Source organism: Lissotriton helveticus, chromosome 4_1, assembly GCF_964261635.1.
Source record: "Lissotriton helveticus chromosome 4_1, aLisHel1.1, whole genome shotgun sequence".
Taxonomy (NCBI): Eukaryota; Metazoa; Chordata; class Amphibia; order Caudata; family Salamandridae; genus Lissotriton; species Lissotriton helveticus.
The window spans coordinates 1,504,376,243-1,504,388,375 of NC_136063.1; the positions used below are offsets into that span (position 1 = coordinate 1,504,376,243).

Here is a 12,133-nt window from a genome sequence, read left to right on the forward strand (position 1 = left end):
GAATCAGATGGGCCACCGCGTCGAAGGCCGCAGACAGGTCCAGCAGCACAAGCATTGCTGCGTTGCCCTTGTCAGTAGTCCCGTGAACACTCTCTGACACTTTTAAGACTGTGATTTCTGTACTATAGCCTGCTCTAAAGCCGGATTGAGAGTCGTGATATCGATTGTTAGATTACAGGAATTCTGAAAGTTGATTTTGAACTATCTGTTCGAGAATTCTCACCGGAGCTGGCAGAAGAGAGATATGTCTGAAGTCATTTTACTCTGCAGGGTCGGAGTCCAGTTTTTTGAGGATTGGCAGTAAGAAAGTCTGTTTCCAAGTTGCTGGAAAGATGCCCGAACTCAAAGAAGAGTTCTAGATCTGGTTCGGGGGGGCATTAAAACAGGGTGCTAGAAGTTTAAAGAACTGGGCTGAGCTTGGCTGGGCTGGGATCACTCGGCGAACCAGATTTACATTCCAATACATTTTTTAAGGAAGTATTGAGAGAAAGCGGACGGAATTTGTTCAATGACTCTGTATTGTCCAGAGTAGCGTTATGCTCGGATGGAGTCAAGTTGGATGAGAGAATGGCGTAGATAGATTGAATTTTGTACTGGAAAAAATTTGACAATCCAGCACAAATGGAAGGGGAGGGAATCCGGTACTGTCAAGAGCTGCTGGTTTGATAAAGCATTGAACAATTTTAAATAGTGCTTTTGCTGAGTTTTCAGCTAATTTAATCCTGTGGCTAAATTAATCCCACAAAGTACTTCGCTTAAGTTTGTGGAAGTTTTTTAGGGCCTTGCCGTAGGAGAGCTTGGCTGCAGGATTATATATGATTGTCTTCAGGTGTGCTCCAATTCTTTACATGGACTTTTCTCTGCTCGAAGATCAGGGGAAAACCAAGGGGCTGACAGTCTCTTCCTGGAGGAGGTGACTAGGCTACGGGGGGCAACTATGTCTAGGACATTAACCATCCAGCTATTGAAGCTTGCTGTATCATCGTCTGGATTCCCTGACAACTTAAGCGGGCCGCTAAAAGTGCAGGTGTCATACTACCTCTAGTAACATTGCTCCAGTTTCTCCTACTCTCTGGGCTGTGCTGAGGTCTAGTGCTGCAGTGAGCAAGTTTGGAGCTGAATGGTATTAGTAGATGGTCTGACCACGTTAGTAAAATACTACCTTATATCTCTCACTAAACATGACTTTATGAGTGGTCCAACAGTATCATCCAACCCTGTTTCACCTTCTCACATTTACATTCTTCAGGCAGTTTAATGTAATGTACAAGGTTTTTTATAGGCATCTTTAGCTCTTATTTAAAGTTGCTAACTACTCATTGTCTCTCTCTACCTTCTCCAAAATATTTTTTACCTAGTTGCTCACATATAGTTCTGGGATGAACTAGTACCAAAACCCAAAATATTATAGAATTATTACATTGGGATATGGATTGGGATATGGAGTAGTTAAAACAGATAACTATTTTCAAAAGGTTTATGTTGTGAGAGGAATCCAAGTCTCATCCATTCTTTTAAACGTGTCTTAAATCCATAGAAGGTCTAAAATGTTTGCAAGTATGTAAAGGATCCACTTGTTTCCAGAGGCGTACATTTGATTATGTTATAATGTTTTAAAGATTTGTAAAGCATGACTAATCACCCAAGGGCTATCTAGGTGCAGCAGTAAGTTGTGAAGGGTGTTTGCAAGGTCTAGCGGAAACAAGGTCTCTAGCTTCCCGCAGACTTCTGGAAGCAAGGAGAAGGCCCATAGGTGTAACAAATTACATTTTGTATCACTATTGGTTTAATTTCAGTAGAACTCTTTCCAACCTCTAAGATCAGGCCACATTACATTTCATCTCTCTTTACCTTAGCCCAGCCCTAAAACCCAAGCCTAGCCCTCCCCTCCTGTTATTATGAATTATGAAAAAAATATGTCAAGTGTATCTGTCGGCCAGTATCACAGATTGACAGCCTATTAGCTGGTTTATCTGCCTTTCAGTTCTCAAATGGAAGTCAGTGTCTCATATTTAGGACACGTGCTGAAATCAAGTGCACACCTTCATTTTGAACTTGCTTCTTGTTGTGAACAACTAAGGGAAGTAAAACTAGAAAAGGAGACCAGTTTTGTTTGCCCTACCTCCATAAGACTCTCATTGTCAGCCCGCAATGCTGGGGTAAATCAGAACAGTGTTTGGAATAAGCCCGTTCCTGTTTGTACAGTTCTTCAGCTAAGGCTCTCTGGCTCTGTGACTATGGTGAGAATGGTATTCCCCTCAGACTCGAGCTGCATTGACCATTGTGCCACTCAGGTATTTTCTTGGTAGGCTGCAGGATAAGGGCCTGCTTTCAATGGCTTCACTGACTTAACGATTCCACATAGTACTTTATGGTGTGGCCCCCTGAAATGCTGGACCTTTTTTTAAATGGCTGGTTTGGGTTTCTGGTCTGGCCCTGATCAAGTTCCACCATTTTTAAGTTTAACGAAAAATCCCATATAAATGAAGGGAACGGAAAATATGAGCAGAGGTTAAACAGACTCATATGATCAAAAAAGATCCAGGGAATACTACCTGGGTAAGTGGATTAATAAACTTGGTGGGACCTACACAGCCAAAGGGAAAAGAATTTTATTCCAGGCCCCAGGGTCGTAATTAAGGGACCCGTCAGCGAGAATCACGTAGATACAATCAAAAGATCTGTGATAGAAGTGTGGAAAAGGATTGTCCAGTAGAGTAAATATGAACTGAGTCAGTCGTCTAAATATTGGTGCAAGGAAACACTGCCATACTACCGCTTAGCGCAGAAGGCTACCAATTTACAGATAATGAAAAATAGATAGCAACAGAGTTGGAACGAATCTCGAGTTGTGATGTGCAAAAGATACTATATAGGTTACCAAATATTAGGTTTACCAAATGATGTATTGAATATATGCAACTGATACTAGTAGATGGGACCTAATGAAATGTATTATGATATATGTCTTTGTAGATGTGACCAATCAGGGAACGAGTCCTGAAGAAGGTGCAAGAATTTAAGAGGCACCGAAACGCCGCGTCGACAGTTTGTTCCTATTATTTGTGTTTTATTACCTTTGTACAAACATGTTTTTTGGAAATAATGCTGCATAAGGAAAAATCCTTTTCTTTTAAAAAATAACTGAAATTGGTTTTAAGAAATGTGTTATTAATATTGTTTGTATAAATTGAACATATATCGTGTAACGGTTTTTAATGCAACAGTTTTGTAGTACTATGACTTTTTTTAAACAAATTTTTTTTTGAATAAATGTATGACAATTTTTAAACAAGTCTTTGTTTCATATATGGTCCCCTATGACATTGAAGGGTTGTTAGTTCATGTTGTAAATTTGGTAACCTAAATAAGACTGCACAATTCTTGTACACATAGAGGTGGCCACCCCCAGGGGGAGAGGCACACCGAATAAGGTATAACAATCAGGAAAAGGCACCCTGTTTTTTCTCATACCTGATCAAGTTCCACCATTTTTAAGTTTAATCTTAATAATGCCACACAACAACGCCTTGAAAGTTTAATGTTATTTTGATATTTTCCTTGAAATTACTGGTTGCAAGCTGGTTAGCTGTTCCTTTTTGTTACAAACAATTGGTCAAGAGAAATACATTTCAATAACTTTTGCCACACCTACAAATAATATAATATTGCTGCCATTTAGTTTAATGTGTGTTTGGTGCGGTAACATAAATTACAAAATAGGCTTCCTACAATGTTGAAAAAACTATATTAATCACTGTAGTACTGTATTGCAGCATATGTCTCACTGCCAAAACTCATTCTTCTTGATGGCTAGCGAAGTTTCACACAGTAATTGAGAAAAGATAAGAAGGAAAAAAGAGCAAATAAATGTGCTAAATTTAAATCACAAGTTCTCTAAACTCTAATGGTTGTGGCATTGTAGTTTGTTTACAGCGCCCTTGCCTTGGCTCTGGTGGAAGAATGCAACACGGAAGTCCTTGGCCTCCTGCTGACGTTTCCTAAAGATATCAACACCCCCTTAGCTGTGGAGGAGCTGTGTTCCCTGTCAACACTGAATTTATATGAACTGAGTGTGTTAATCAGCGAGCACCTGGATTTAAGGAACATTATCTACAAGGTAAGGACGTTAAAGGGTTGCTACAGTACATCTCAACAAATATGGTACGTTATGGTATGTTTGTTATGTTAGATAAATTTGTAAAGCGCTCAGATACCTGGAGGAGTCCCGGCGCTAGCTCCGATTAAACAGTAACGGTCTAAGACCGGGCCCTGAATGTTAAATAGCCAGGTTTTCAATTCCTTTCTGAAGGTGAGAAGATTGGAGGAAGATCATATATGGAAAGGCAGTGAGGTCAATGCCTTGGCCGTACCTATGACAAAACGTCTGCCTCCCCAGTTGTCTCTCTTGAATTTGGGAACCACTAAACTCCCATGAGTGAAGTGTTCTAATTGGTTCATACCATTTAAGATTCAGCCTAAGGAGGTAAGGGCCTGTGTTGTGGAGGGCTTTAAAGGCTGTAAATAATACCGTAGAATTTGATGCAATGTGTCATCGAACGCCAGTGCAATACACGAATTTCAGCTGAGACTGACTTAACTTTTGGTAAGCTAAGTAGAAGTCTGGCCGCCGCATTTTGCAGCATTTTTTGTTTATGAAGATGTTGTTGCTGTATATTTAAATAAAGTCCATTGCAGTAATCTAGCTTTGATAAAACCAGCAAAGTCACAACTGTTCATATAGAATAAATAGAAGAATCGTTTTCCTCAACCTTACAGTAAAAAAGGTTGAAACAGTGACTTCATTTACTTGGTATCCTAAGAAGAGTTTGTTGTCCATTTGGACACCCAGTTTTTTGGCGTTCTTCACTGGTACACGCAGAGGGCCTAATTCATCTTGCTACCATGAAGGCGAACAGAAGAAGTTTTATTTCCAAAAATAATTATTCAGTTTTTCCTGAATTCAATTTCTGGCAATGATTGCTCATCTAGGTACTGATGGTCCGTATACAGTAGCAAAATCGGTTGCCTGTATCTATGTCCTTGCTGGAAAAAGACACTACAATTTGTGTCTCTTCAGCATATGAAGTGAGAGAAAAACCAAATGATCAGGGAGGCAAGGGAAGACACATACACATTAAAAAGTGTAGGGCTGAGCACGGATCCATGTGGGACCCTACATGGGAATGAGAAAGGCTCTGAAGCAAATAAATCCAAGGCAACCACTTACTTTCTGCCGGCGAGGAAACATTGCAGCAGGGTCAGTGCTGTTCCCCGCACTTCGATCGTGGCTAGACCGTCCATCAGACGCTCATGAGAAATCTGACAATACTAATGCAGTATTTACCCCAGCATTGAGAGCTTCTCTGATTTCTTCTGTGGACTTGATCACAGCGGATTACGTATTGTGTCCACTCCGAAATCCATATTGCGTGGCATCTAGCAGCTGATTTTTCAGGATAAAGTTTGAAAGTTGGATATTCATGGCCTTTTCAACTAATTTGGCAGGTAGAGGAAGCCGTGAAATGTTTTTTTTTTTTAATTAAAGGCATTATTGAAGCCACTTTCCATTCTTTGGGAAAGTGACCCAATTTGAACATCATTTTAAAGAGACTCGTGAGATTTTCAGCTATTAACACTGGAAATATTTTAACCACTGCTGAAGGGCATGGACCCATTGGAGAACCCAAATTGGCCACTTAGATTAGCCCAAGAACTGATTTAGTCAAAAGAGAAGCGAATTCTGAGAAAGTATCCTGTACTGAAAGCGAGGCCTGCTCTATTCCCAATTGCATGTGCGTGAGGGTTTCACCCTATTCTCATTGGATATATTAAACAAATTATATATGCCTTCCACTTTATATTAAAGGAACTTTGCAATATTGTCACATAGCAATTGATTGCTTCAACCTGTTTTTTTCAAGGCAGCTCAGTTAGTTTGGACATTGTTCTGAATAATTCTTTCAAGGATTTTTTGCAGCATTAATCTGTTCTGTGTAAAATGTAGATTTTTCCTTCGTATGTAGGGTTTTATAGTCGGCTAGACACAGTTTATATATTGATTCTTCCTATGACACTATAACCCCTCCTCCAGACTTGTTCTTGATGCTTACAGAGTTGTTTCTGCTTTCTAAGTGCAACAGAATACCAAGGCGCAGTGGGTGGAGGCATTCACAGTGCACAGGTTTTTCTGGCGCTAGCTTGGTGACAGGAGAATAACGTCAATTGATGTATAAAGAAGTAGCAGCTCCTAGGTCTTCAGGAAAGTTTGTCTAAGACATAGAGAGCTGATGCGAGAGCTGGTCAGATTTTACTTTATTTCAGGCACCTGGGGCAATATTAGAGGTAGGTATTCTAAACAGATGGTGATTGGACCATGTCAGAGGAGGAGGAGCCTTGGTATTTGAGTGCAGTGTGATTAGTAAAGATGCCATCTAGCTTATGGCCCGCGCCATGTGTTGGCCCTTGTACCAATTGTTCTAGGCCAACACAAGTCATATTATCTAAGATGCTTACAGTATTTGGGTCTGTGGGAGTTTCAATGTGAAAGTTTAAATTCCCTAGAACGGTGAAACTATTGAAAGAAAGCCCTTCTTCCAGCAATGGGCATATTTTAGCTGTGAAGGAATGCCTTGGGGTGGGGGGTGATAAAGTAAGATACCTTTAAAAGGAAACTGTTAAAATAGTCCAAACTGAAAGGTCAGAACTTCACCAGCATCTAAAGGAACCATGTTAAAAAGGCTAAGCATGAGCACTGTAGGTTATTGCTAGGCCTCCTCCACTTCTCAGGGACCTGTCTAGTGTGAAGAATGCAACACCAGGAGGGATAGCTTCAACCAAATCTGTACCTGACACAGAGTCAGTCCAGGTTTCTGTAATAAACGCTATATCTAACTGCTGATTTCCTCGAAGCCTGGCACACTCAGCAGTGTTTTACCAGTGACCTGGCATTTTGGAGATCACAGTGTGTAGGTCTACTAATTCTATAGGTGTGTTTGACTGTGTTAACAGGGCAGTTATTGCTAGTGGTACACAAGAGCAGCTTGGGCAAATTATAGTAACATACCTGAAAGAAAGTAAGAGGTATGTTAGCAGGCTAGTTAAAATCAATGCAAAGGCAGTTGGTCCTCTTACTGTTTGTGTAAAAGCGCGCAGGTCAGAGCTAGTGTATTGCATAGTAGGAGCTTGGTGTGGTGTAGGACGAGCAGGGGGGCTGGTCAGAGCACAGACGGGTGCAGATGGGCTTGCCTTAGGTGTGCGAGAAGTGTGCTCGATGTGAGGAGACACTCTAGCTTTGTTTAAATCCCTCTCCATGCGAGGTGGGGAACGAAAAATGGTGCTCAGAAACTGGGTTTCAGCAAGCCCCAAATTAAAATAAGAGGGTGGAACTAAAATCCTAAAATGATTAAAAACTGGAAATCTCCCTATTCAGTATGGCGCCCGCGATGTAGGACTTTGCTGGTGCGCCATCTCCTCTCCAACTGTTTGCTGTTTCTTTTCACTGTTCTGAGTTCTTGGGTGTACCAGCCGGTCTTTTTAGAGGATTTTTTCTGGATGTTGCTCTTGATGGGGATGATGCTGTCTATGCAATTGGTGATTCAGGCGTTAAAGTTTTTCACCCCCTTACGAGGATGGTGGTGGTAGCAGGGTTGGAAGTGTTGAGGGCGTTGGCCCAGCTGGTCTTTGAGATTTTATTCCTTCTCCGGTGGGGGGTGTTGGTCATCTTGGGGATGGTGGTGTGGGGACTGGAGATGCTGAAGTTGATGATGGAGTGCTTGGTCCATGTGAGTTCTGTCACATGAATGTATTTGACACGGTTGCTGGAAATGAGAATTTGGTCCAGCATGTGTCCTGCGGTGTGTGTAGGGTTGTGGACGATCTGGGTCAATCCGAGGCTGCTCATACTATAGAGGAGGTGTGTGGTGTTTTTGTCATTGTGGTCATCGTTGTGGATATTTAGGTCATCGAGGAAGGTGTAGTCTTTGGTGTCTAAGGCTAGGGGCGCAATGAAGTCAGTGATGGTGTTGCAGAAGCTGGAGCGTGGTCCTGTGGATTAGTATGTGAGGGCGTCTCTGATGGTTGTTTTGTCGTCCAGGTGGAGCTTGAAGTTGAGATGTTCCATGGGGGTGCTGGTGATGTTGTTGGTGTGGGTGGCACACTGTATGATCTCTTTCTGGAGGATGACTGGTCCTCCTCCCAGCTTGTTGGTGCGGTCATGGAGTTCTCCAACCCCAGCACCGGCAACAACGACATCACTCCGTCACAAGACCTCTGCGACTCCCTCGCCTCGTTCTTCCACCGCAAGATCGCCGACATCCACAAGAGCTTCGGCGCCCCACCCACGAACCCAACCGTCGAACCAACGCCCCCCACCGCCACACTTCGCACCTGGACCACAGTGACCACCGAAGACACAGCCCGCACGATGAACACCATCCACTCCGGATCACCGTCCGACCCCTGCCCACACCACGTCTTCAACAAGGCCGTCTCCACCATCGCACCCCAACTCCGGAACATCATCAACGCCTCCTTCAACACCGCCACCCTCCCGGAGAGCTGGAAGCACGCCGAGATCAGCGCCCTCCTGAAGAAACCTACAGCGGACCCCACCGATCTCAAAAACTTCCGCCCCAACTCGCTCCTCCCTTTTCCTGCTAAAGTCATCGAGAAGATCGTCAACAGACAGCTGACCGCCTTCCTCGAGACGAACGGATCCCTCGACCCCTCGCAGTCCGGCTTCAGAGCCAACCACAGCACCGAGACCACCCTCATCGCAGCCACCGACGACATCCGAACCCTGCTCGACAAGGGGGAAACAGTGGCCCTCATCCTCCTGGACCTCTCCGCTGCGTTCGACACGATCTGCCACCGAACCCTAGTCCAGCGCCTCAGCAACATCGGTATCCAAGAGAAGGCACTGGAGTGGATCATCTCGTTCCTCGCCGGAAGAACACAAAGAGTCCGCCTCCCCCCGTTTCGCTCCGAGGCCACCGAAGTCATCTGCGGCGTCCCGCAAGGATCTTCACTCAGCCCCACCCTCTTCAACATCTACATGAAACCTCTCGCAGCCATCGCACGCCAGCACAACCTGAACATCATCTCTTACGCCGACGACACCCAGCTGATCCTCTCCCTCACCAGAGACCCCGACACCGCCAGAACCTGCCTACACAAAGGGATGAAAGACGTCGCCAAGTGGATGAAGGACAGCCGCCTGAAACTGAACTCGGGCAAGACGGAAGTCCTTATCCTGGGATCTTCGCCCTCCGCCTGGGACGACTCCTGGTGGCCCCCAACCCTGGGCACCGCACCTAAGCCAACCGACCATGCACGCAACCTGGGCTTCATCCTGGACCCCTCCCTCTCGATGACCAGACAAGTCAACGCCGTCTCCTCATCGTGCTTCAACACCCTGCGTATGCTTCGCAAGATCTTCCGCTGGATCCCGACCGAGACCAGGAAGACTGTCACTCAGGCACTCGTCACCAGCCGACTGGACTACGGAAACGCCCTCTACGCCGGAACCACAGCCAAGCTACAGAAAAGACTCCAGCGCATCCAGAACGCCTCCGCCCGACTCATCCTGGATGTCCCCCGACGCAGCCACATCTCCAGCCACCTGAGGAACCTGCACTGGCTCCCCGTCGACAAGAGGATCACGTTCCGGCTCCTCACCCACGCACACAAGTCTCTCCACGACCTGGGCCCCAAGTACCTCAACGACCGCCTGACCTTCTACACGCCCACCCGCCAGCTACGGTCCACCAGCCTCGCCCTCGCAGCCGTACCACGCATCCGAAGAGCCACCGACGGAGGAAGATCCTTCTCTTACCTGGCTGCCAAGACTTGGAACTCCCTCCCCATCCACCTTCGGCTGACCCAGGACCATCTCGCCTTCAGGAAACAACTCAAGACCTGGCTGTTCGAGCAGTAGCATACACCTCCCCCCAAGCGCCTTGAGACCCTCCCGGGTGAGTAGTGCGCTATACAAATGGCATGATTGATTGATTGATTGATTGATGGTGAGTGATTTTATATCGGTCACCGTGGCAGTGTCCGGGGCGGAGTTTGGGTTGAGCCAGGTCTCAGTGACGAAGACTGTAGGGTGCGAGGGTGGTGATGAGGTCCCATAATTTAGTGGAATGCTTGCATAAGTGAGCAAGTGTTGATAAGGGCACAGGCAAGTTGGTGTTATTGTACAGGTGGCGTCTGTGGTGTTTTTCGGGCTACAGTTGGTAGGTGGCTTTGGCAGTTGAAGTGGCAGTGGCTGCAGGTGAAAGGTCCTACTGTGGAGATTAGGTCAGCTCAGTGGATTTCCAAATGTAGTCATTAAATCTTAATGATCAGTTACCATCGTGCAAGGTTTTCCATACAGGAATACATGGAAATATTCACAAGCCCATACCACAGCTAAGCTTTCTTTCTCAGGTTGTGAGTAAGCATGTTCATGTTCTGTTTGGGACAAACTTCTACTTACAAATGCCATAATATGGCTTCAAGCATTTGTGTATCTACTGTGCTATACAAGGTTAGCGCTTAACCCAACCAAGCTAGGGTCAACAACAACCTCTCTATGAAGCTTCGGATTTGAATATGCCAGTTCAGTAGCATTATCAAGGGCTTTTTTCAATTTCTTTAAACTTTTCTCACATTTATGTGACCAATGAAATGAAACATTCTTTCTCGTCAAGTCTCTCAATGGAGCACTTACAGTGGCTAAGTCTTGTATGTATCCGGAATAGTAACTGGTCATGCCAAGAAATTAGTGCATGGCCAGACCATGGAAACATCTTGCGGGGGATCAGCATTTGACAGTGCTTGTACTTTAGCAGGATCAAGCATCACACCCCCATCGGGAAAAGATATGATTAAAGAATTTTAGCTTTGTCTTATGGAACTCACACTTGTGTGCATTCAAAGCCAAACCTGCTTTCACAAATAAACTACATACTTCTGCAAGAGTTTTATCATGATCCTTTTGGTGGCTCCAAAAAACAATATTTCATCACTGTCATTGAACGCATTCCTGACAGGCTGTATGGTATGTTGGATAATGTCTTAAAACAGTTCTGCAGTCTTGTATTGAAACAGACCAGCATGTGTAGAAAAGGTTGTAATGTACTTACAATCCCCTTCAAGTTCGTACTGATGCTAACATTTATTTAAATGAAGACGAGAGAAGACCTTTGTACAGTTTAATTGCACTATTGTGTCAGCAATGTGTGGACCTGGATGGCGTTCTTGTTCAATTGCCTTGTTTGCTTGACACATGTCACAATGCATATGCATACAGCTCCTTCACTGTTCTTTTTGTGCACTACTCCTATGGGTGAAACTCATGGCATTGGACCAGTGGGACGCTCATGCTTAATTAATGATTCAAGTTCTATCCCAACAACTTCCTCAATATGAAAAGTAATTGATCTATGTCTTGAGCAACAGGTCGGACATCCTCATTAATATGCAACTTCATTTTTATAATCTTAAGTTTTCCCTAAACCAGGTTATAATGAAGGGAACTGACTGACTATTTCATGGTGAGCATTCATGTTGTAATTCACAGAAATTAGTCCCATATCAGTAGCTGTGCTGTAACTGAGTAGACAGGCACTGGACGCTGTGTCTTAAAACATATGGATGGGTGCTTGCACCTTCGTTTTTTTGTGTTTCGTTGTTGCTACAACTGAACCTTGACTTTTCAAGGGCGCTGTTGCATTCCATGTATACACCTTGGTTCTCAATGGTGTGAGTTACGGTAATGGAAATTATTAAATGTATTTCTCCACAGGCATAATGTTTATAAGCACACCACTGTCGCTAATGAAAGGTGTTGAATATTCATTTACTTTCGGTGTAAATTTAGGACAAGGTTTGAATGGCTTTGGTGCTTTGGCATGTTGATCTTTCTTTGACTGACATTTTTCTTCACAAGCGGCCAGGCCAACATAGGCTCACATCTCTGTGGTAAACATCAACATGGCACAATATTTTTCTTCACTCTAACTTAACATCAATACAGGGGAACTGTTTGACAATGATTTAGATGACGATCAATGTCGTTCTGTGTCAGTTTCTCTTAACTGATGTCGCTGATTCGACATGTGGGTGCGCATCGAACATTGCTTCTGGA

The 12,133-nt window shown here is 44.3% G+C and overlaps 1 protein-coding gene across 1 annotated transcript in view; it reads left to right on the forward strand.

The window, feature by feature from the left end:
• Positions 1 to 12,133, forward strand: part of ABCA13 (ATP binding cassette subfamily A member 13) — a 2,470,580-nt gene that overhangs the window by 467,817 nt on the left and 1,990,630 nt on the right. The window contains exon 16 of the mRNA XM_078686273.1: positions 3,926 to 4,120. Coding sequence (XP_078542399.1) covers positions 3,926 to 4,120 — 195 coding nt within the window. The remainder of the gene's footprint in view (positions 1 to 3,925; positions 4,121 to 12,133) is intronic.